The sequence below is a fragment of the Mirounga angustirostris genome, unplaced genomic scaffold (assembly GCF_029215605.1).
Source record: "Mirounga angustirostris isolate CCGP_5_RB_7025 unplaced genomic scaffold, mMirAng1.0.hap1 SCAF_11, whole genome shotgun sequence".
Lineage (NCBI taxonomy): Eukaryota > Metazoa > Chordata > Mammalia > Carnivora > Phocidae > Mirounga > Mirounga angustirostris.
Window position 1 is genome coordinate 120,648 of NW_026991719.1, and position 20,927 is coordinate 141,574.

The following is a 20,927-nucleotide window of genomic DNA, read 5'->3' on the forward strand; positions in this document are numbered from 1 at the left end:
TACCTTGTCACCCCTCCGCTCCTGCCCCACTCCCTTCATCCCATCACCTCTTCATCCTCACCCATCCCCCTGTACCCCTTCACCCCCCACTCCTCACCCCATCACCCCTACCCCTTCACCCCGTCACCCCAGCACTCATCCTATCACCTCCAGCCCTCACCCATGACATCTTCACTCCTGCCCCTCAGCCCATTGCCCCACACCCGTCACGCCTTCACCCTGCCCCTCACCCCGCCCCACACCCTATCACCCCTTTACCCTCATCTCACTCGCTCCGCCACCCCATCACCCCCACCCCCTGACCCCATCACTCTATATCCCATCACCACTGCTGGTCACCCCATCACCCCTTCCTCACCGCTCACCCTGTCACCCCTTCGTCCCTTCACTCCCGCCCTTCACCCTGTCATCCCATACCCCTTCACCCCACACCCCTTCATTCCCACCCCTTAAGCTCATCCATCACCCCTTTGCCCCACCCCTCACTCCTTTGCTCCCACCCCTAACCCCCACCCCCACCCTTTCCTTCCCCCCACCCTGCACCCTTCACCCCCCGCTCCTCATCTCCCTGTACCTTCACTGCCCCCTAGCCCCTTCACCTCCATCCCTCATTCCATTGCTCTGTCCCACTTCACCCCTGCCCCCTCCCTTTCACTTTCTTGCCCCCACCCTGCACCCCCTCACCCCACTGCCGGCCCCTTCGCCCCTGCCCTCCAGCCCATGCCCCTTCCCACCCACCCCACGCCCTTTTCCCCCACCCACATCCCTTCACCCCCACACCCCTCACCCTCACCGCTCGCCCCTGCACCCCTGCCCTGTACGTGCACGTGTGTGCATCGACGTGGTGTGGAGGGCACGGGAGGCTCAGATCAGAGCAGGCGGGATGGTCTGCGGCCCTGCGGTGGCAGAACCACCCACGTACAGGACGCAGATGGGCGGCAAGGGGCGACCACCCAGGGGGCCGCATGTGGGCCTCCTGCATGCCTGCCGCAGCTTTGAGGAGCCCGCAGACCCCTGCTTCTGTCCAACACGCCTGTCCTTCTGCTCCTGCAGTTCCAGAACAAGCCAATGGCCATCGACAACATCATCTGTGCGCTCTTTAAGAGGACATTTGTGCCCCGCTACCGGTAAGGGTTAGCCTCGATGCCACGCATCTTCCCGTGTGTCCCCATGACTCGGGCCGTGACCGAGCCTCAGTGTGCGTCTTCCCCGTGTGTCCCCCGTGACCCGGGCCGTGACCAAACCTCAGTCTGTATCTTCCCCGCATGTCCCTGTGACCTGGGTCGTGACCGGGTCTCAGTATGCATCTTCCCCGCGTGTCCCCGTGACCCGGGCCGTGACCGAGCTTCAGTGTGCGTCTTCCCCGCGTGTCCCCGTGACCCGGGCCGTGACCGAGCCTCAGTGTGCATCTTCCCCACATGTCCCCCGTGACCCAGGCCGTGACCGAGCCTCAGTCTGTATCTTCCCGCATGTCTTGTGACTCAGGCCGTGACCAAGCCTCAGTGTGCGTCTTCCCCGCGTGTCCCCGTGACTCGGGCCGTGACCGAGCCTCAGTGTGCGTCTTCCCCGTGTGTCCCCCGTGACCCGGGCCGTGACCAAACCTCAGTCTGTATCTTCCCCGCACGTCCCTGTGACCCGGGCCGTGACTGGGTCTCAGTGTGCGTCTTCCCCGTGTGTCCCCCGTGACCTGGGCCGTGACCAAACCTCAGTCTGTATCTTCCCTGCATGTCCCTGTGACCTGGGTCGTGACCGGGTCTCAGTGTGCATCTTCCCCGCATGTCCCCGTGACCAGGGCCATGACCGAACCTCAGTATGCGTCATCCCTGCGTGTCCCCCGTGACTCGGGCCATGACCGAGCCTCAGTGTGCGTCTTCCCCATGTGTCCCCCGTGACCTGGGCCGTGACCAAACCTCAATCTGTATCTTCCCTGCATGTCCCTGTGACCCGGGCCGTGACCGAGCCTCAGTCTGTATCTTCCTCGCATGTCCCTGTGACCTGGGCCGTGACCGGGTCTCAGTGTGCATCTTCCCCGCGTGTCCCCGTGACTCGGGCCGTGACCGAGCCTCAGTGTGCGTCTTCCCCACGTGTCCCCATGACCCGGGCCGTGACCGAGCCTCAGTCTGTATCTTCCTCACATGTCCCTGTGACTCGGGCTGTGACCGGGTCTCAGTGTGCATCTTCCCTGCGTGTCCCCGTGACTCGGGCTGTGACCGAGCCTCAGTGTGCGTCTTCCCCGCATGTCCCCGTCAACCGGACCATGACCGAGCCTCAGTGTGCGTCTTCCCCGCGTGTCCCCGTGACCCAGGCCGTGACTGAGCCTCAGTGTGCATTTTCCCCGCGTGTCCCCGTGACTCGGGCTGTGACCGAGCCTCATGTGCGTCTTCCCCGCATGTCCCTGTGACTCAGGCCGTGACCGAGCCTCAGTGTGTGTCTTCCCCGCATGTCCCCGTGACCCGGGCCATGACCGAGCCTCAGTGTGCGTCTTCCCCACGTGTCGCCGTGACTCAGGCCGTGACCAAGCCTCAGTGTGCATCTTCCCCACGTGTCCCCGTGACCCGGGCCGTGACCGAGCCTCAGTGTGCGTCTTCCCCGCGTGTCCCCGTGACCCGGGCCATGACCAAGCCTCAGTGTGCGTCTTCCCCACGTGTCCCCGTGACCCGGGCCATGACCGAGCCTCAGTGTGCGTCTTCCCCGTGTGTCCCCCGTGACCTGGGCCATGACCAGACCTCAATCTGTATCTTCCCTGCGTGTCCCTGTGACCCGGGCCGTGACCGAGCCTCAGTCTGTATCTTCCTCGCATGTCCCTGTGACCTGGGCCATGACCGGGTCTCAGTGTGCATCTTCCCCGCGTGTCCCCGTGACTCGGGCCGTGACCGAGCCTCAGTGTGCGTCTTCCCCGCGTGTCCCCGTGACCCGGGCCGTGACCGAGCCTCAATGTGCGTCTTCCCCACGTGTCCCTGTGACTCAGGCCGTGACCGAGCCTCAGTGTGCGTCTTCCCTGCATGTCCCCTGACCCGGGCCATGACCGAGCCTCAGTGTGCGTCTTCCCCACGTGTCCCCGTGACCCGGGCCGTGACCGAGCCTCAGTGTGCGTCTTCCCCACGTGTCGCCGTGACCCGGGCCGTGACCAAGCCTCAGTGTGCGTCTTCCCCACGTGTCCCCGTGACCCGGGCCGTGACCGAGCCTCAGTGTGCGTCTTCCCCGCGTGTCCCCGTGACCCGGGCCATGACCGAGCCTCAGTGTGCGTCTTCCCCACGTGTCCCCGTGACCCGGGCCATGACCGAGCCTCAGTGTGCGTCTTCCCCGTGTGTCCCCCGTGACCTGGGCCATGACCAGACCTCAATCTGTATCTTCCCTGCGTGTCCCTGTGACCCGGGCCGTGACCGAGCCTCAGTCTGTATCTTCCTCGCATGTCCCTGTGACCTGGGCCATGACCGGGTCTCAGTGTGCATCTTCCCCGCGTGTCCCCGTGACTCGGGCCGTGACCGAGCCTCAGTGTGCGTCTTCCCCGCGTGTCCCCGTGAACCGGACCGTGACCGAGCCTCAGTGTGCGTCTTCCCCGCGTGTCCCCGTGACCCGGGCCATGACCGAGCCTCAGTGTGCGTTTTCCCCGCGTGTCCCCGTGACTCGGGCTGTGACCGAGCCTCATGTGCGTCTTCCCCACATGTCCCCTTGACTCAGGCCGTGACCGAGCCTCAGTGTGCGTCTTCCCCACGTGTCCCCCGTGACCCGGGCCGTGACTGAGCCTCAGTCTCTATCTTCCCCGCATGTCTCGTGACTCAGGCCGTGACCGAGCCCCAGTGTGCGTCTTCCCTGCGTGTCCCCGTGACCCGGGCCGTGACCAAGCCTCAATGTGCGTCTTCCCCACGTGTCCCCGTGACTCAGGCCGTGACCGCACCTCAGTGTGCATCTTCCCCGCGTGTCCCCGTGACCCGGGCCGTGACCGAGCCTCAATGTGCGTCTTCCCCACGTGTCCCCGTGACTTGGGCCGTGACCGCACCTCAGTGTGCATCTTCCCCGCGTGTCCCCGTGACCCGGGCTGTGACCGAGCCTCATGTGCGTCTTCCCCACATGTCCCCTTGACTCAGGCCGTGACCGAGCCTCAGTGTGCGTCTTCCCCACGTGTCCCCCGTGACCCGGGCCGTGACTGAGTCTCAGTCTCTATCTTCCCCGCATGTCTCGTGACTCAGGCCGTGACCGAGCCCCAGTGTGCGTCTTCCCTGCGTGTCCCCGTGACCCGGGCCGTGACCGAGCCTCAGTGTGCGTTTTCCCCGCGTGTCCCCATGACTCGGGCCATGACCGAGTCTCATGTGCGTCTTCCCCGCATGTCCCCTTGACTCAGGCCATGACCGAGCCTCAGTGTGCGTCTTCCCCACGTGTCCCCCGTGACCCGGGCCGTGACTGAGCCTCAGTCTCTATCTTCCCCGCATGTCTCGTGACTCAGGCCGTGACCGAGCCCCAGTGTGCGTCTTCCCTGCGTGTCCCCGTGACCCGGGCCGTGACCGAGCCTCAGTGTGCGTTTTCCCCGCGTGTCCCCATGACTCGGGCCATGACCGAGTCTCATGTGCGTCTTCCCCGCATGTCCCCTTGACTCAGGCCATGACCGAGCCTCAGTGTGCGTCTTCCCCACATGTCCCCCATGACCCGAGCCGTGACTGAACCGCAGTCTATATCTTCCCCGCATGTGTTGTGACTCAGGCCGTGACCGAGCCCCAGTGTGCGTCTTCCCTGCATGTCCCCGTGACCCGGGCCGTGACCGAGCCTCAGTGTGCATCTTCCCCACGTGTCCCCGTGACCTGGGCCATGACCGAGCCTCAGTGTGCGTCTTCCCCGGGTGTCCCCGTGACCTGGGCTGTCCCGAGCCTCAGTCTGTATCTTCCTCACATGTCCCTGTGACTCGGGCCATGACCGGGTCTCCGTGTGCATCTTCCCCGTGTGTCCCTGTGACTCGGGCCGTGACCGAGCCTCAGTGTGCGTCTTCCCGCGTGTCCCCGTGACCCGGGCCGTGACCGAGCCTCAGTGTGTGTCTTCTCCACGTGTCCCCGTGACTCAGGCCATGACCAAGCCTCAGTGTGCATCTTCCCCGCGTGTCCCCGTGACCCGGGCCGTGACCGAGCCTCATGTGCGTCTTCCCCACATGTCCCCTTGACTCAGGCCGTGACCGAGCCTCAGTGTGCGTCTTCCCCACGTGTCCCCCGTGACCCGGGCCGTGACTGAGTCTCAGTCTCTATCTTCCCCGCATGTCTCGTGACCCGGGCCGTGACCGAGCCTCAGTGTGCGTTTTCCCCGCGTGTCCCCATGACTCGGGCCATGACCGAGTCTCATGTGCGTCTTCCCCGCATGTCCCCTTGACTCAGGCCATGACCGAGCCTCAGTGTGCGTCTTCCCCACGTGTCCCCCGTGACCCGGGCCGTGACTGAGCCTCAGTCTCTATCTTCCCCGCATGTCTCGTGACTCAGGCCGTGACCGAGCCCCAGTGTGCGTCTTCCCTGCGTGTCCCCGTGACCCGGGCCGTGACCGAGCCTCAGTGTGCGTTTTCCCCGCGTGTCCCCATGACTCGGGCCATGACCGAGTCTCATGTGCGTCTTCCCCGCATGTCCCCTTGACTCAGGCCATGACCGAGCCTCAGTGTGCGTCTTCCCCACATGTCCCCCATGACCCGAGCCGTGACTGAACCGCAGTCTATATCTTCCCCGCATGTGTTGTGACTCAGGCCGTGACCGAGCCCCAGTGTGCGTCTTCCCTGCATGTCCCCGTGACCCGGGCCGTGACCGAGCCTCAGTGTGCATCTTCCCCACGTGTCCCCGTGACCTGGGCCATGACCGAGCCTCAGTGTGCGTCTTCCCCGCGTGTCCCCGTGACCTGGGCTGTCCCGAGCCTCAGTCTGTATCTTCCTCACATGTCCCTGTGACTCGGGCCATGACCGGGTCTCCGTGTGCATCTTCCCCGTGTGTCCCTGTGACTCGGGCCGTGACCGAGCCTCAGTGTGCGTCTTCCCGCGTGTCCCCGTGACCCGGGCCGTGACCGAGCCTCAGTGTGTGTCTTCTCCACGTGTCCCCGTGACTCAGGCCATGACCAAGCCTCAGTGTGCATCTTCCCCGCGTGTCCCCGTGACCCGGGCCGTGACCGAGCCTCATGTGCGTCTTCCCCACGTGTCCCCCGTGACCCAGGCCGTGACTGAGCCTCAGTCCGTATCTTCCCCGCATGTCTTTGTGACTCAGGCCGTGACCGAGCCTCATGTGCGTCTTCCCCGCGTGTCGCTGTGTCTCAGGCTGTCTTAGCCTCACTCAGCATTGCGTTGACACGTGCACCCCACTGTGCTGAAGACATTTCCTGGCTCTTGGGTGACAGTCTTGCTTCGTTTGTCAGTGACATCAGCTCGGACATCCGTGTGATCTGTATGGGGGAGCTCGGCTGCTGGATCAGGCTGTATCCGGACATGTTCCTGGACAACAACTACTTGAAGTACATCGGCTGGATGCTGTACGACAAGGTACGTGTGCCCTGCTGGTCTGCCGCCTCCACTGGGGGGCCCACAGGTGTGTTGTGTTGTCTGGCTCGTTCACGGAGCAAGCACGTGTCTCCCGGACAGTTTTTCATGAGTCCAGCTTGAGAAGGAGGTTTTCCACAAAGCAACAGTTTTGTAGCTGTCCTCGCCGTGGGGTGACAGAGGGTTCAGGCTGTAGGGGCTCACCTGTCCCCTGGAGAAATGGGGATGTGGCCCTCCTTCGTGTCTGCCCCCCAGCACAGGGTTTGCATCTGGGTCCCTAGCTTAGATAATGGGGCAGGCATGGCGTGCTGTGACCCTCGGGGGCAGGGTCGGCTGTCTGTAGTCCTAGGCTGCCCACCCAGTCCACCCTGTCCATCTGCTGCCTGCTCTCAGACTGGGAGACACGCCCACAGTCCTGAGGCTGCCTGACAGGGAATCCTAAGCACGCGCCTGCTCCGGGTTAGTAGCTCTGAATCCTGCACGTTCACATCCCCAGCAGTGCAGACGTGTGTGGGGGACACCCGCAGCTGCCAACGTTGGGCGGTGTTTCTCCCCCGTCACAGACGTAAATGAGCAAAAGTCAGTTCTTCTGAATAGATGCTCTCTGTGTTAGAACTAAACGTGATGAAGCCTTAAGGATTGTCTGTGATGACCCCGTGGCTGTGTTTCATGTTTCTGGAGCTGATGGTCCTGTTTTGTCCTCCTCCTCCTCTGGCCTCCTGAGCTGGGGCTCTTGCCTTGTGGGGGGAAGCAGGTGTGTGGGCATGTGCGCGTGGGGGAAGCAGGCAGGTGTGCGGGGGGTAGAAGCAGGCAGGTGTGCGGCGGGGTGAAGTGGGCAGGTGTGGGGGGGAAGCGGGCAGGTGTGCGGCAGGGTGAAGCGGGCGGCTGTGCGGCAGGGTGAAGCGGGCAGGTGTGTGGGGGGAAGCGGGCAGGTGTGTGGGGTGAAGCGGGCGGCTGTGCGGCAGGGTGAAGCGGGCAGGTGTGTGGGGGGAAGCGGGCAGGTGTGTGGGGTGAAGCGGGCCGGTGTGTGGCGGGGTGAAGCGGGCAGGTGTGCGGCGGGGTGAAGCAGGCAGGTGTGTGGGGGGAATCGGGCAGGTGTGTGGGGTGAAGCGGGCAGGTGTGCGGCGGGGGAAGCGGGCAGGTGTGTGGGGGGAATCAGGCAGGTGTGTGGGGGGAAGCGGGCAGGTGTGGGGAGGGATCTCTGGGCGGTGCATGCACTGCTCTGTGTGCTTGTTGCAGGCGAGGCCCCAAACGAGTGTCTGCGTCGTCTTGGGTTTTCCCAGCTTGGTGGCTTATTCTGCGTTAGGTCGCACGGCACATTTGCTTCGGCGTGCTACCGGCGATCAGTGTGCCTGGCAGGGCAGCCGTCGGTCATGCGTGGTGACGGGTCTTGGGTCGTGAAGACGGGGGTTCTTTGCTGCAGGGCAGGGGAGGGGGCCTGGAACGTTGAGCCGTTGCTTGGTGTGCTGTGTGGGCCCCGTGGCGGAACACCACCAGCAGGGGCTCGCGATCTGCACACGCTCACTGCTCTCACGGCTGGGCTCTGCCGTCCTAGGCCAAGGTGCCGGCAGACGCGAGTGTGCAGAGGATTCTCTGTCCTGCTTCACGGAGGGCATCTCCTCGCCGGGTCCTCACACAGAAAAGGGGGCGAGGGGCTCCGCAGATCTCACCCTACCCCTAACCCTTATGACCCCATCACCTCCCAGAGCTCCGCCTCCACATACCATCCCCTTGGGGGGTTAGGACTTAACATATGGATTTTGGGGGTCACAGACATCGGTCTGGAGCAGACTTCTCTGCTTTTTCTTTGTGGGGGGAGCACAGCTGGCTTAGTGCACCAACGACAAGCATAGAGACTTTCCTGGGGCCTCGGCCAAGGGAACCCATGTGTGGAGGGAGGAGGCCGGTCGGGGCACCAGTTGCGGCCAATGTGGGGCCTGCAGGGGTCCGATGAGGGTGGCCGTCCCAGCAATGTGGGGCGTGTAGTGGCTGCCGCGATGCTCCCTGCTGCCCGGGGACCTGGGATGCAGAGGACGGCTTCCCTCCTGTCCCGACCCCGCTGCGCTCTGCTCTGCCTGGGGCGTGGTGACAGACCTCCGGGAGGGCAGTGTGACGCCTTTCAGAGCCTGGGAGTGGCTGTCGCAACGTCCCCTGCAGGGACTGAGCCCTGAGTGCAGAGGACGTGGGCTCTCCCTACGGGGAGCCGCCCGGTGCACCCCTGCAGGCCGGCCAGCATTGAGCAGCTTCACCCCACCTTGTGCCCCGTGTCTGGCCCTTGGCCTGTGTCCTGCTTTGGACTCTGCTTCTTTATTCCCTGAAACAATCCCTCAGGGACTCACTTGGTTTTCTGCAGAGAAGGAAGTGGGGCGTAGAGAGGTCGCGTGCCTGCCCTCCACTTTGGATTTGGTGGTCCGGGTGCATGTTTCTTTTCTTTTAAGATTTTACTTACTTCAGAGAGAGAGAGAACGTGTGCGCACACATGAGCGGGGGGCGGGGTGCAGGGGCAGAGGGATAATCAGGCTGTGCAGGGAACCCAGCGAAGGGCTCAATCCCAGGACTCCGGGATCATGACCTGAGCCAAAGGCAGATGCTTCACTGACTGAGCCACCCAGGCGCCCCCCGGGTACATTTTTCTGAATCAGGGTGCCTCTGTATTCACTCACACAAAGGACACTGATGCTGAACGAGATTTCTCAGAAGATAAAACGTTGGTAACTCCATGGGTACAAATGCATGTTTTCTCTGCTTAGAAGAAAAATTTTGCAGGGGCGCCTGGCTGGGTCACTCAGTGGAAGGTGGGACTGTTGATCTTGGGGTCCTGAGTTCGAGCACCGTGTTGGGCCTGGAGCCTTAGAAAAATAAAAAACTACAATACGGATGCCCAGGGCTGTTTTAGCTGTGGGCATTGAATTAGTCAGCTTGAGTGGCCATAAAAGACATCCCAGAGGGGGCAGCTCAGACAACACACATTTATTCCTCCCAGTTCTGGAGGCTGGGAGTGAGATCCAATTGGGCCGAGGCTGGGAGTGTGAGATCCAGGAGGAGCCGAGGCTGGGAGTCTGAGATCCAGGCAGGGCTGGAGGCTGGGAGTCTGAGATCCAGGAGGGGCTGAGGCTGGGAGTGTGAGATCCAGGAGGGGCCGAGGCTGGGAGTGCGAGATCCAGATGGGTCTGGAGGCTGGGAGTCTGAGATCCAGGAGGGGCTGAGGCTGGGAGTGTGAGATCCAGGAGGGGCCGAGGCTGGGAGTGCGAGATCCAGATGGGTCTGGAGGCTGGGAGTCTGAGATCCAAGTGGGGCTGGAGGCTGGGAGTCTGAGATCCAGGAGGGGCTGAGGCTGGGAGTCTGAGATCCAGATGGGTCTGGAGGCTGGGAGTGTGAGATCCAGGAGGGGCGGAGTGTGAGATCCAGGAGGGGCGGAGGCTGAGAGTCTGAGATCCAGGCATTCCGAGGCTGGGAGTGTGAGATCCAGGTGGGGCTGGAGGCTGGGAGTGTGAGATCCAGGCGGGGCCAAGGGTGGGAGTCTGAGATCCAGGCAGGGCTGAGGTTGGTTCCTCCTGAGGCCTCTCTCCTTGGCATGTGGACCCCGTCTTCTCCCCGTGTCCTCACGTGGTTGTCTCTGTGGATATCTGTGCCGTCATCCCCTCTTGTAAGGACACCAATCCTATGGGATCAGGCCCACCCTTGTGACCTCATTTTACAACTTAATCCCCTCTTTAAAGACCCCACCTCCCAATACGGCCCCATCCTGAGGTCCTGGGGGCAAGGGTTTCAACATGTGACTTTGGGATGCACAGTTCAGACCCCAGCAGGCGTATTTCAAGACTGTGCGGGGGTTGTAAAGCCCCATGTCCCACCTAGAACGTTTTAGGCTGAGGGCTGACCTGCGCTGTCATGGACAGAGGCATTTCTGACGAGAGTCTGTGGTGGGGAGCTGCCCTTCCGTGGTAACCGGACCCCGTTCCTCTGTCCCGAAGGACGCGAGTGTGCGGATGAAGTGCATCCTGGCACTGAAGGCACTCTATGAGAAAAGAGAGTCGGCTATGAAGTTGGGCCTTTTCTTCTATAAGTTCAAGGTGAGTGAGATTTTGCGTGTCGTTGCTGCGCCCCCCGTGGCCGGTGCCCGGTGTCCACGTACCCAAGCATCTCGGGGGATGTGTGGAAGTGGGGCTGTGTCCAGCAGCTGCCGGCTGGCCTAGAGTGCTGGCCACGTCTCAGCCCGGTGCTCGGGGCTGTTGTCCTGCAGAAGATGAACTGGAAGCTTCTCTGGGTGTCCGAGCCCAGGGCCCAGCTGCCCGCGCTTCACGGCCCGCCGGGTGACGTGGACCCCCGCAGCGGGGTGCTCTGTGTGCAGGGCTGAGGTTGGAGCGTGTGCACAGCCCCAGTGGGCCAGTGGGGGTGCTGACCTCAAGCTTGTGGTGCAGGAGCTGGCAGGGTCAGCAGCGCTGACCTGTTGGAGGAGCAGCTGGGGCCGTTGATCTCCAGGGTCCCCTCGCAGAGGTTCAGAGCTGCTCCGGACTGTGGGTCGGTAGTAGGCTGCACGGGACAGTGCGGGAGTGCAGCTCGTGGTGCACTGGTACCCAGTTTGTTCCTGAGTTCGGGGGCCACGCCGTCACCCAGGGCGCTGTCGCGAGACCCCGCTGCCCATTCTGGAGGACCCCCAACCATCGCCCAGTCGAGCACTCCAACCCGGGACCCGTGGCTGGAGGGGAGCAGGGGTCGGGCCACGGAGGTGCCCGGTGAACGTGGAGGGCCAGCCTGTGTGGCAGGGGCCACCCGGTGGGGGTCGTCTCTTCCTTGGGGGTGTGGGGGAGAACCCAGCGTTCCTCGACCGTGTCAGGGTCCCCAGCGGGGTTGAGCAGGAAAGCAGTGAGGCCGGACGGCCAGGAGCCACGCATGCCCATGTATGTATAGAAGTCTTCCCTGACCCGGGGGCATTCCCGGGACGCGGAGACCCCCAGAAGAGTGATTTCACGCCTGAGGAAGAGTGGGCACCAGGGAAAGACGGGAGCACAGTCCTCTGTACTGTCTGGGGGCTCAGGATGCGCCTTTCCCTCGGGTGCAGGGAGGCCCCCGCCATGAGGGTGAGGGGCTGTTGCAGGCGGCCCTCCCACACCTCCCGCCATTTCTCAGACCCTTGCACCCTGGAACACTGCACTGTGCAAGGGGCCGAGCTGGGGGCAGCACGCCCTGGCCCTGTCAGGGCGCAGTTGTGTCCAGGGGGGCAGAAGCTCCCGGTCCTGGTTTTGTGAGCCCCGTGAGATGATGAGTGGCAGCATTTGGGGATGGGGTCCCACATCCGGCAGCTCTGGGGACGGGGTCTCACGTCAGGCGGCCCTGGGGACGACCATGTGCCCTGCCCTGTGGTCCCAACTTCCACGTGGTGATTCCCACTGTCTCTGGGAAAAGTAAAGTCCACATGTAGAGAGGAGTGAGGGGAGCTTGAAAGCCCAGTGGCGGACACCCCGGTGTCCACAGGGGCATGGAGGGCTTCCTCGGGGTGGTGGTGAATCCCCACGGAGGGGGACGGTGTGGTGCCAACCCCGTGTGCCAGCCAGCCGGGACCCATGGCCCGTTTCTGGGAGAGAGGTTGTGCAGAGTCGTCCACCACCCCTCGTAGGAAAGAAGCACTATGTAGGCTTGTCCTCTGGATGGCCACACGTGTGTGGAGCTCACACCCCCAGACCGGCAGGGATATGGACCGTGGCCTTTGGGCGACTGTGCTCGGCCAGCAGCGCAGGTGGAGGCAGCCGCAGAGTGCTTCCCTGCAGCCCCGAGGGTCCCAGGCTTCTGCTTCCCGTTTCTGCACACTTCCCTCTCACGGTCCATCCACACCAGCGGTGACAGCTGGGGACACTAGGAAAGGCTGGGGACGCTTGGGTGCTAGCGCCCGTGGGGGAGGGGGTGCTGCCTTCTGAGGGCACCAACGACGTAGCTGGATGCCCCATCCCTCGAGGGGACGACCCAGCCCCACATCCTCGGTACTGCTGTGGGGAGAGAACAAAGGCGGGGCTGTAAGTCCGGGGGGCGCGGGGCCCCGGCCGTGGGGTGGGGGTGGGAGAGGGCGCTGCTGGCGTCGTGCGCGTCGGCCTCGGGGGTGATGGTGCCAGGCTGCCAGTCGGCTGCTGACGTGGGGGTGCCTCGATGGGGCAGTCCGTCCTGTGCGGCAGCGGGGGGGCGTGGTGCCCTGGGGGGTGCCCTTCCCTGCTGGAGGTCCTCGCGCCCATGCCGCATCTGGTGTCACGCAGACGGTGCTGGAACGAAGCCTGTTCGTTTTGTGATCTTTCTTCCTAGAAACGAATCCTGTCGATGACGCAGGACAGGCAGCCGGAAATCACGTCCGAGTGCATGCAGCTCCTGAGGCTCATATCCGAGTAAGTCGCCGTGCCTGTGCTGCGCGCCCGCCGGCTGGAGGTCCCCGCGCCCGTGCCGCGCGCTTCCCCGCCGGCTGGAGGTCCCCGCGCCCGTGCCGCGCGCTTCCCCGCCGGCTGGAGGTCCCCGCGCCCGTGCCGCGCGCTTCCCCGCCGGCTGGAGGTCCCCGCGCCCGTGCCGCGCGCTTCCCCGCCGGCTGGAGGTCCCCGCGCCCGTGCCGCGCGCTTCCCCGCCGGCTGGAGGTCCCCGCGCCCGTGCCGCGCGCTTCCCCGCTGGAGGTCCCTGCACCCCTGCGGCGCGCCCGCCGGCTGTAAGTACGCACGTGCGGCGTGCGCGCCGGCTGGAGGTCCCCGCGCCCGTGCCGCGGGCCCGCGGGGTGTAAGTACTCACGCCCGTGCGTGTGTCCACTGGCTGGGGGCGGGAGGGCACGTGTGCCACCACGTGTGCTGGAGGCGGACAGTGGGGGGGTGTGGTCATGCGGGCAAAGGCGCGTGTTCGGCTAAGGAAGGCACGGCAAGCGTCCGCTCTTGTGTTCGGGTATGCTTGCGCTCCTGCTGGGTTTCGGAACTCTGCCGCCGACATCCTTGCTCGCGATCAACCGCAGGGGCTCGTTGGATCGCCTGAGAGGTCCTGGAGCTCAGGGGTTTGGGGGTTCTCTCTGGGGTCCCGGCCTCTCCGTCAGCTGCTGGCCCTGTGTCGGGCTCCGAGGGGCTAGTGTTAGGAGGTGGCTACGATCGGCTGGGCCTGCAGAACGTTCTGGAAGCTCCTGGGTCCCAGTAGCACTTAGGCTGGGACGTAGGGCTCTTGTTCCCCTGGACGTGCCCCGACTGCAGGATGCAGCCTCCTTGCTCACTGAGTCAGGTGTCCTATGTTGATGTGAGGCGGCACTGGAATAGGGGACACGGGGACACGACCTCCTGCTCGGCCCCTGTGCGAAGACACTGGGGAGGGTGCTGTGGGGACGTCTTGTACCCCAGAGGCTGGGTGCCTGCCCGTGGTGCCATCTGTCTGCCCCGTGCTGGGGACAGAGCGGGCCCAGGTGGGCATTGGACCCTCTCACGGCTCTGCATCCGGCGCAGCCCAGATGGATACTGTTGCAGCTGGGGACCGGGCTCCAGGCTTCCTCCGTGCTGTGCTGTGGTCCCGTGAGTGGCCGGCGCTGCTGGCAGCTGGCCCGATGCCCACAGCCAGGAGCAGTGGGTGGGTGATACGCTGACATATTATAAAATGGAGCCGTCTGGACAGAGTGCACACAGGCACTGTGACCCGGGTTGGGGACCAGGTGCGGGAATGTGTGTCTACTGGGGCCTTGGTGCCCACCACTGTCCCGAGCACAGTGCAGGGTGCACTCGGGGCCGTGAGCCCCCTGACAGCAACGCAGAGAAGCTCTTACCTGTGTGGCTCCTGACACATGAGTACAAGACACCTGGGCAGGGCCGTGAGGTCCCCATCTAGTCCTCCGGCTGCCACCCCCAGCGGACCCCGGGACGCACCTGGAGTTGGTGGCAGGAGGGAGGGTGCTCGCACGTGGAGCGAGAAGGTGCTGGAAGAACCGGATGGAGGATTTGGGTCCCGGGCCGCAGGGTTGCCGTGGATGTGGTGCCGCGACCACCGGGTGTCTCACGCCCACGCGGGGTCTCCGCTGTGCGCAGACCACGTTCTGAGGCGGCTTCGCTCTGTCTCACGTGCTTGGGCTCTGAGTGGCCCTGTCTGAGATCTGTGTCCTGCAGATGCCGTGTCCTTCAGGGGCACTGTGGGCCTGGCTGTGGGGGCCCCTGCAGCCTGGGGTCGTGGCCTCTGCCTCCTGCCCTGTGCAGGCTGGGTGGCCCAGGGTAGCTGCATGTCCTGCTCACTGGTGTTCCCATGGCGGCCGTGTCCGTCGGGGCCCTCCGGAGAGACGGACCCACCAGGAGGCGTGTGGACACGCGCATCTAGAAGCAGGCTCGTTGTGGGCGTTGGCTCAGGATGACAGAGGTGGGGACGTCCCAGGACGTGTGTCTGCCAGCTGGCTGCAGCCCACGGTGAGGCTCATGGGCAGCCGGGCGGATGGGCCTGGACCGTGGCAGGTGGCCGTGGGTCACGCGGAGTGGGCTCCTTGACTTAAGCTGTCCAGCGCGTGAGTGGCTCCCTCCCATCGCTGAGGGTCTGAGATGGGCCGGAGGTCGGCAGCTGCCCACTTTTGTAAGGAAGTGACAACAGGTGAAGCCTTGTGTCAACCTGACTGCTCACAGTGGGGGTGGGGTGCAGCTTACCCGTGATTCTGGAGAGTCTGTGAGGAGTTCCCTGCGTAGACTGACATGCGGGCACAGCACATCGTCCTGCCCGGTGGGGTGGGCCTTGTCTAATCTGTTGAAGGCCCGTATGACACCAGGGGGAGGAAGTGTGTGTTCGCCGGGCCTGACTCCCAGCGGGACACCCATCCTCTTGGCTGTCCTGCTCCCATGCCTCGCGGCTACATCTCTGCCAGCACCTCGTGGGCTTTGTGCAGCGAAGCGCCAGGTCCTGGGGCCACACCTTGGCCTGAGTCCCCAGGTGGGCGCAGAACCGTGTGGCTTTGGGGCTTGAGGCCTGGACAGGGCTGACGTGGACCCGCTGGATATGCTCCTTGCCATGTGCAGTGGCCGAGCGTGAATGCAGGTGTCCCACTCACTTATCTGGGGCCTCCCCACGTCCTTGGGGGTCTCCCACCTTCATTCGAACCCCAGGCAGGGTGGCACGTAGGCCACCTGCCCTGGTTTCTGCTGGTTTTGGGGATGCCCACGTGGCCACATTGGCAGATTGCTCCACTGTGATGTGGATGCTCTGTCACACGTGGACACAGTGGATGCATTTGGACAAAGGGTCACGCTGGTGATGTCCCCCCACATGCTGTCAGTGGTGTCCCTCACCCGAATCCCCCTACTGCTCCCACCGTGGGTGCCCGTGGACATCTGCTGCCCCTCCTGTGTGCCCCTGCATGGCCACCTGCTTAGAGTCCGGAGCGCCGCTCCTGGGGGTGGAGGGTTGGGCAGGGTTGGGCTGACAGGTGCCCCAGGTGCACACGCGGGAGAGGACAGAGTGCTTTTCCCCTAATTTGGGGCTCACGGGTGGCTAGAGGGGAAGGAACCAACTCTAACCCTGGAGGCCCTGTGGAGGGCAGGCCTTCCCGGGATCCTGCTCACCTGGCCTCAGCTCACGTGGCATCTTCTCATGTGGGCTCAGCTCAAATCCTGGGACGTGTGCTGCCCTGGGTGAGCTCAGACTGGTCGGAATTTGAGGGGGCCACATCTAGGGGAAGCCGAGGTTGGGGCCATCGGCCCAACAAAGAATCTCAGTTTACTCTTGGGGACGGGCGTGTGTGGCCAAGCCCCGTGCGCACAGCTCTGTGTGGAAAAGCCCCGTGTACAGGGGCCCTGGGCTCACGAGTATCTCCCCCCAGGCACTACGTGGGCGTGTTCTCCGCCATGGAATACGTCTTCCTGTTCCAGTTTGTGTACGCGGCCTACAGGCCCATGGCGACAGCCGCGGGCGAGCTCATCTGTAAGAGGTAAGGCGGGTGCCTGGCCACCCTGGGGCCCCTGATGGGGTCTCCAGGGCTGTGATGTTGAAGTGGGGTCCCATGTCCCGTGTCCCACATCCCACCAGCTGCAGATGTGCACATGGAGAGTGGGGGGCAGGAGGAGGCCCCAGGACCCCCAAGAACAGCAGGGCCCACGACCAGGGGGTTGTATAGGACGGCAGGTGTTGGGCCCTGAGGGACAGAACAGGATGGACACGAGCACCACTTGGAAGGACATGCTGACCCAGAGTCTGGTAAGCGTGTGACTGGGAGCAGACTGACTTGGTCTGTGTTACAGGCATGTCCACATGTGGATTGATTTGAGGAGGTGGTGGTGGCCCCCTGCCCCTGAGATCCCCTAAGGCCCTCTGAGGTCCTCTGAGTCCCCTGAGGCCCATGCCCCTGAAGTCCCCTGAGGTCCCCTGAGATCCTCTGAGTCCCCTGAAGCCCCATGACCCTGAGGTCCCCTGAAGCCCCCTGAGATCCTCTGAGGTCCCCTGAGGCCCCTGAGGCCCCATGAAGCCCCCTGCTCCTGAGGTCCCTGAGGTCACCTAAGGCCCTCTCAGGCCCTCTGAAGCCCGCTGAGATCCTCTGAGTCCCCTGAAGCCCCTGCCCCTGAGGTCCCTGAGGCCCCCTGAGGCCCCCCTGAGGCCCCCTGAGGGTCTCCTGAGGGCCCCTGAGGCCCCCTGAGGGTCTCCTGAGGGCCCCTGAGGCCCCCTGAAGCCTCCTGCTCCTGAGGGCCCCTAAGGCCCTCTGAGGTCCTCTGAGTCCCCTGAAGCCCCCTGAGGTCCTCTGAGGTCCCTGAGGCCCCTGAGGCCCCCTGAAGCCCCCTGCTCCTGAGGGCCCCTAAGGCCCTCTGACGTCCTCTGAGTCCCCTGAAGCCCCCTGAGGTCCTCTGAGGTCCCTGAGGCCCCTGAGGCCCCCTGAAGCCCCCTGCTCCTGAGGTCCCTGAGGTCCCCTAAGGCCCTCTCAGGTCCTCTGAAGCCCCCTGAGATCCTCTGAGTCCCCTGAAGCCCCAGGACCCTGAGGTCCCCTGAGGCCCCCTGAGGGTCTCCTGAGGGCCCCTGAGGCCCCCTGAAGCCCCCTGCTCCTGAGGGCCCCTCCTGGGCCATCTGGCTGTCTTGCCCTCACTGACGGGTCTGTGTTCAGGTAAAGTTCCCCATTCTCGGCTTCTCTGGGGGTTTGAGGTGCAGCGACTGGGGACAGTCTGGTGGTTGGTTCCCTCCCCAGTGTTGGCCTGGGCTGACAGTCAGCTCGGACAGACAGAAGTCAGTTCTAGAACTCTCCTCCGTGGTCTGTGTCCCGCCCCCATGGCTTCCTGGTAGTCCTGCTCCCCAGGTCTCTGTGTGGCGAGTGTGTGCAGACATGCATGCTGGAGTGTGGGTCGGCCTGGCCCCACAGGACCTGGGAGCCCAGCCAGGTGCACAGGGTCCCCCGCTCCAGGCCGACGTCGGGGTCACTTTCTCTGATCTCCCTAGGCTCCTGGCCCCTCCACCCCACGAAGGTTTCTTTGGTCAAGAGCCCCCTGATGAGTTTGATAGAAATCTCCAGAACATGAAGACGCTTATCGACTTCTACCTGCAGGGCGAGGTGAGGGCGTGGCCGTGTGGGGTCCGGGGACAGGATGTCCGAGCCACGTGAAGGACCTGGACTCGTGTCCCGTGCCCTGCACCCCATGTTCCATGCCATGTCCTATGTCCCATGCCCGCATCCCATGTTGGGCTGGAAAGGGGCTTGGTTCCTGTGTGAACAACACTTGCTATGGGCACGTGGGAGTCACATCTCTGGGTTGGTGTTCTCATGTGTCTATATGTGTCCACACATGGGAGGGTTGGGAAGGGGGCCCTTCCTGCCTGTGTCATTACCTGACCTCCCCACCCCGTGTCGTCATCCCGTGTCCTCCCCGCCCCGTGTCGTCATCCCGTGTCCTCCCCGCCCCGTGTCATGGCCGTGTCCTCTCCACCCCGTGTCGTCGTCCCGTGTCCTCCCCGCCCCATGTCATGGCCGTGTCCTCTCCACCCTGTGTTGTCATCCCGTGTCCTCCCCGCCCCGTGTCATGGCCGTGTCCTCTCCACCCCGTGTCGTCGTCCCATGTCCTCCCCGCTCCATGTCATGGCCGTGTTCTCTCCACCCCGTGTCGTCGTCCCGTGTCCTCCCCGCCCCGTGTCATCGCCGTGTCCTCTCCGCTCCATGTCATGGCCGTGTCCTCTCCGCCCCGTGTCATCATCCCGTGTCCTCCCCGCCCCATGTCATCTCCGTGTCCTCTCCACCCCGTGTCGTCGTCCCGTGTCCTCCCTGCCCCGTGTCATCGCCGTGTCCTCCCTGCCCCGTGTCGTCGTCCCATGTCCTCCCCGCCCCATGTCATCGCTGTGTCCTCCTCGCCCCGTGTCCTCCCCGTGTCATGGCCGTGTCCTCCCCGCCCCGTGTCGTCATCCTGTGTCCTCCCCGCCCCGTGTCATGGCCGTGTCCTCTCCACCCCGTGTCGTCATCCCGTGTCCTCCCCGCCCCGTGTCATGGCCGTGTCCTCCCCGCCCCGTGTCGTTGTCCCGTGTCCTCCCCGCCCCGTGTCATGGCTGTGTCCTCTCTGCCCCGTGTCATGGCCGTGTCCTCTCCACCCCGTGTCGTCGTCCCATGTCATGGCTGTGTCCTCCCCCCCCCATGTCATCATCCCATGTCCTCCCCGCCCCGTGTCATGGCTGTGTCCTCCCCGCCCCGTGTCGTCATCCCGTGTCCTCCCCGCCCTGTGTCATGGCCGTGTCCTCTCCACCCCGTGTCGTCGTCCCGTGTCCTCCCCGTCCCGTGTCATCACGTGTCCTCCTTTCTCATTCTTACCTCACATGTCTGGCACATCCCTATCAGTTCCACAGACATGTCCCGTACCTGGTGGACGGCCTGTGGGAGGCAGCGCCCGCCCTGGTCCGGAACTGGGAGTGCATGACGGCCCTGCTGCTGGAGCCACGTGGCGGGCGCCAAGGTGAGCGTGGCCAGAAGCCTGCTCTGAGTCGTGGACCAAGGCCATGATCCTGCTGGCCTCCCTGCCGTGCCTGCCAGGCCCACCATCCCCCACCCCATGTCCCACTGTTCCCGCCGTTCCTGCCGTTCCCCCCATCTTCCCATCCCCCCATGTCCTGCCATCCTCCCCATGTCCCGCTGTCCTCCGTGTCTTGCCATCTCCCTGTATTCTGCTGTCCCCTTGTGTCCTACCATCCCCATTTTCCCCCATGTCCTGCCATACCCGTGTCCCACTGTCCCCATTCCGTGTCCCATTGTCCCCGTGTCTTGCTCTCTCCATGTCCCACTGTCCCCATGTCCTGCTCTCCCCTTCCACCATGTCCCACTTTCCCCATGTCCCACTGTCCCCGTGTCTTGTTGTCCCCATGTCCCACTGTCTCCGTGTCCCACTGTCTCCATCTGCCATGTCCCACTGTCCCCATGTCCCGCTGTCCCCGTGACTTGCTGTCCCCATGTCCCACTGTCCCTGTGTCCCCGTCCCCATCCATGTCCCACTCTGCCCTGTCCCCATCCATGTCCCACTGTCCCCATCCCCGTGTCCCACTGTCCCCGTGTCTTGCTGTCTGTGTCCCACTGTCCCCGTGTCCCACTGTCCCCGTGTCTTGCTGCCCCATGTCCCACTGTCCCCATGTCCCACTGTCCCCATCCCCCGTGTCCCACTGTTCCCGTGTCTTGCTGTCCCTGTGTCTCACTGTCCCCATGTCCCGCTATCCCCATCCCGTGTCTCACTGTCCCCGTCTTGCTGTCCCCATGTCCCACTCTCCCTGTGTCCTGTTGTCCCCATGTCTTGCTGTTCCCGTCCCACAGTCCCTGTGTCCCACTGTCCCCCTGTCCCACTGTCCCCATCCACCATGTCCCACTGTCCCCGTGTCCCACTGTCCCCATCCATGTCCCACTGTCCGTGTCCCACTGTCCCCGTGCTCTGCTGTCCCCGTGTCCTACTCTCCCCGTGTTCTGCTGTCCCCCCATGTCCCATTCTCTGTCCCGTTGTCCCCGTCCTCTGTGTCCCACCGTCCCCATGTCCTGCGATCCCCCTCGTGACCGACTGTCCCTGTCCTGTTTCCTGCTGTCCCCCACCTTGTGTCCCACTGTCCCTGTCCTGTGTCCCACCATCCCCCATCTTCCCCTGGCCTGTCATCCCTGCTGTCCCCCGCCGTCCTGCCAGGTGTCTGCCCACGTTATCCGTGACGCCGGTTGGCAGTATGTGGTGCAAGGAGGTCCGTCAATGCCTCCTGTGTTGTGTTTGCTCCTTGAGGGGTTGGTTGGGGGGACGAGCACATGCCTCGCTTTCCTGGGGTGAGAGGTTCTCAGGTCTTGAGGGTACGGTTCACAGGTCTCTAGTTGGGGGTCCACAGGACGAGGGCCACAGGCTGCTTTCCTGTAAGAGGATCAGTCTGGGAGCTGCTGAAGCCCAAAGCCTGGGCCCCACAGTTGGGGTGAATGAGCCCCCAGCAGCTGGAACCCCTTCCCCCAACCCTCTGAGACCCTGCCCCCCACAAGACACCACTCCCAGGGAGA

The 20,927-nt window shown here is 64.2% G+C and overlaps 1 protein-coding gene across 6 annotated transcripts in view; it reads left to right on the plus strand.

The window, feature by feature from the left end:
- The window catches only part of LOC123841258 (cohesin subunit SA-2-like), a 75,763-nt gene that overhangs the window by 33,145 nt on the left and 21,691 nt on the right, over positions 1-20,927 (plus strand). For 4 of the 6 annotated variants that reach the window (XR_010406000.1, XR_010406002.1, XR_010406003.1 and 1 more), the window contains 6 exons: positions 1,054-1,127; positions 6,370-6,493; positions 10,465-10,563; positions 12,782-12,861; positions 16,278-16,385; positions 17,876-17,987. Coding sequence is in view for 1 of the 6 variants with exons in the window: in XM_064573651.1 (XP_064429721.1) it covers positions 1,054-1,127; positions 6,370-6,493; positions 10,465-10,563; positions 12,782-12,861; positions 16,278-16,385; positions 17,876-17,987 (597 nt within the window). In the remaining 5 variants the exon portion in view is untranslated. Of the gene's footprint in view, positions 1-1,053; positions 1,128-6,369; positions 6,494-10,464; positions 10,564-12,781; positions 12,862-16,277; positions 16,386-17,875; positions 17,988-19,256; positions 19,372-20,927 lie in introns of all 6 variants that reach the window. The other 2 variants (XR_010406001.1, XR_010406004.1) reach the window with 2 other exon arrangements.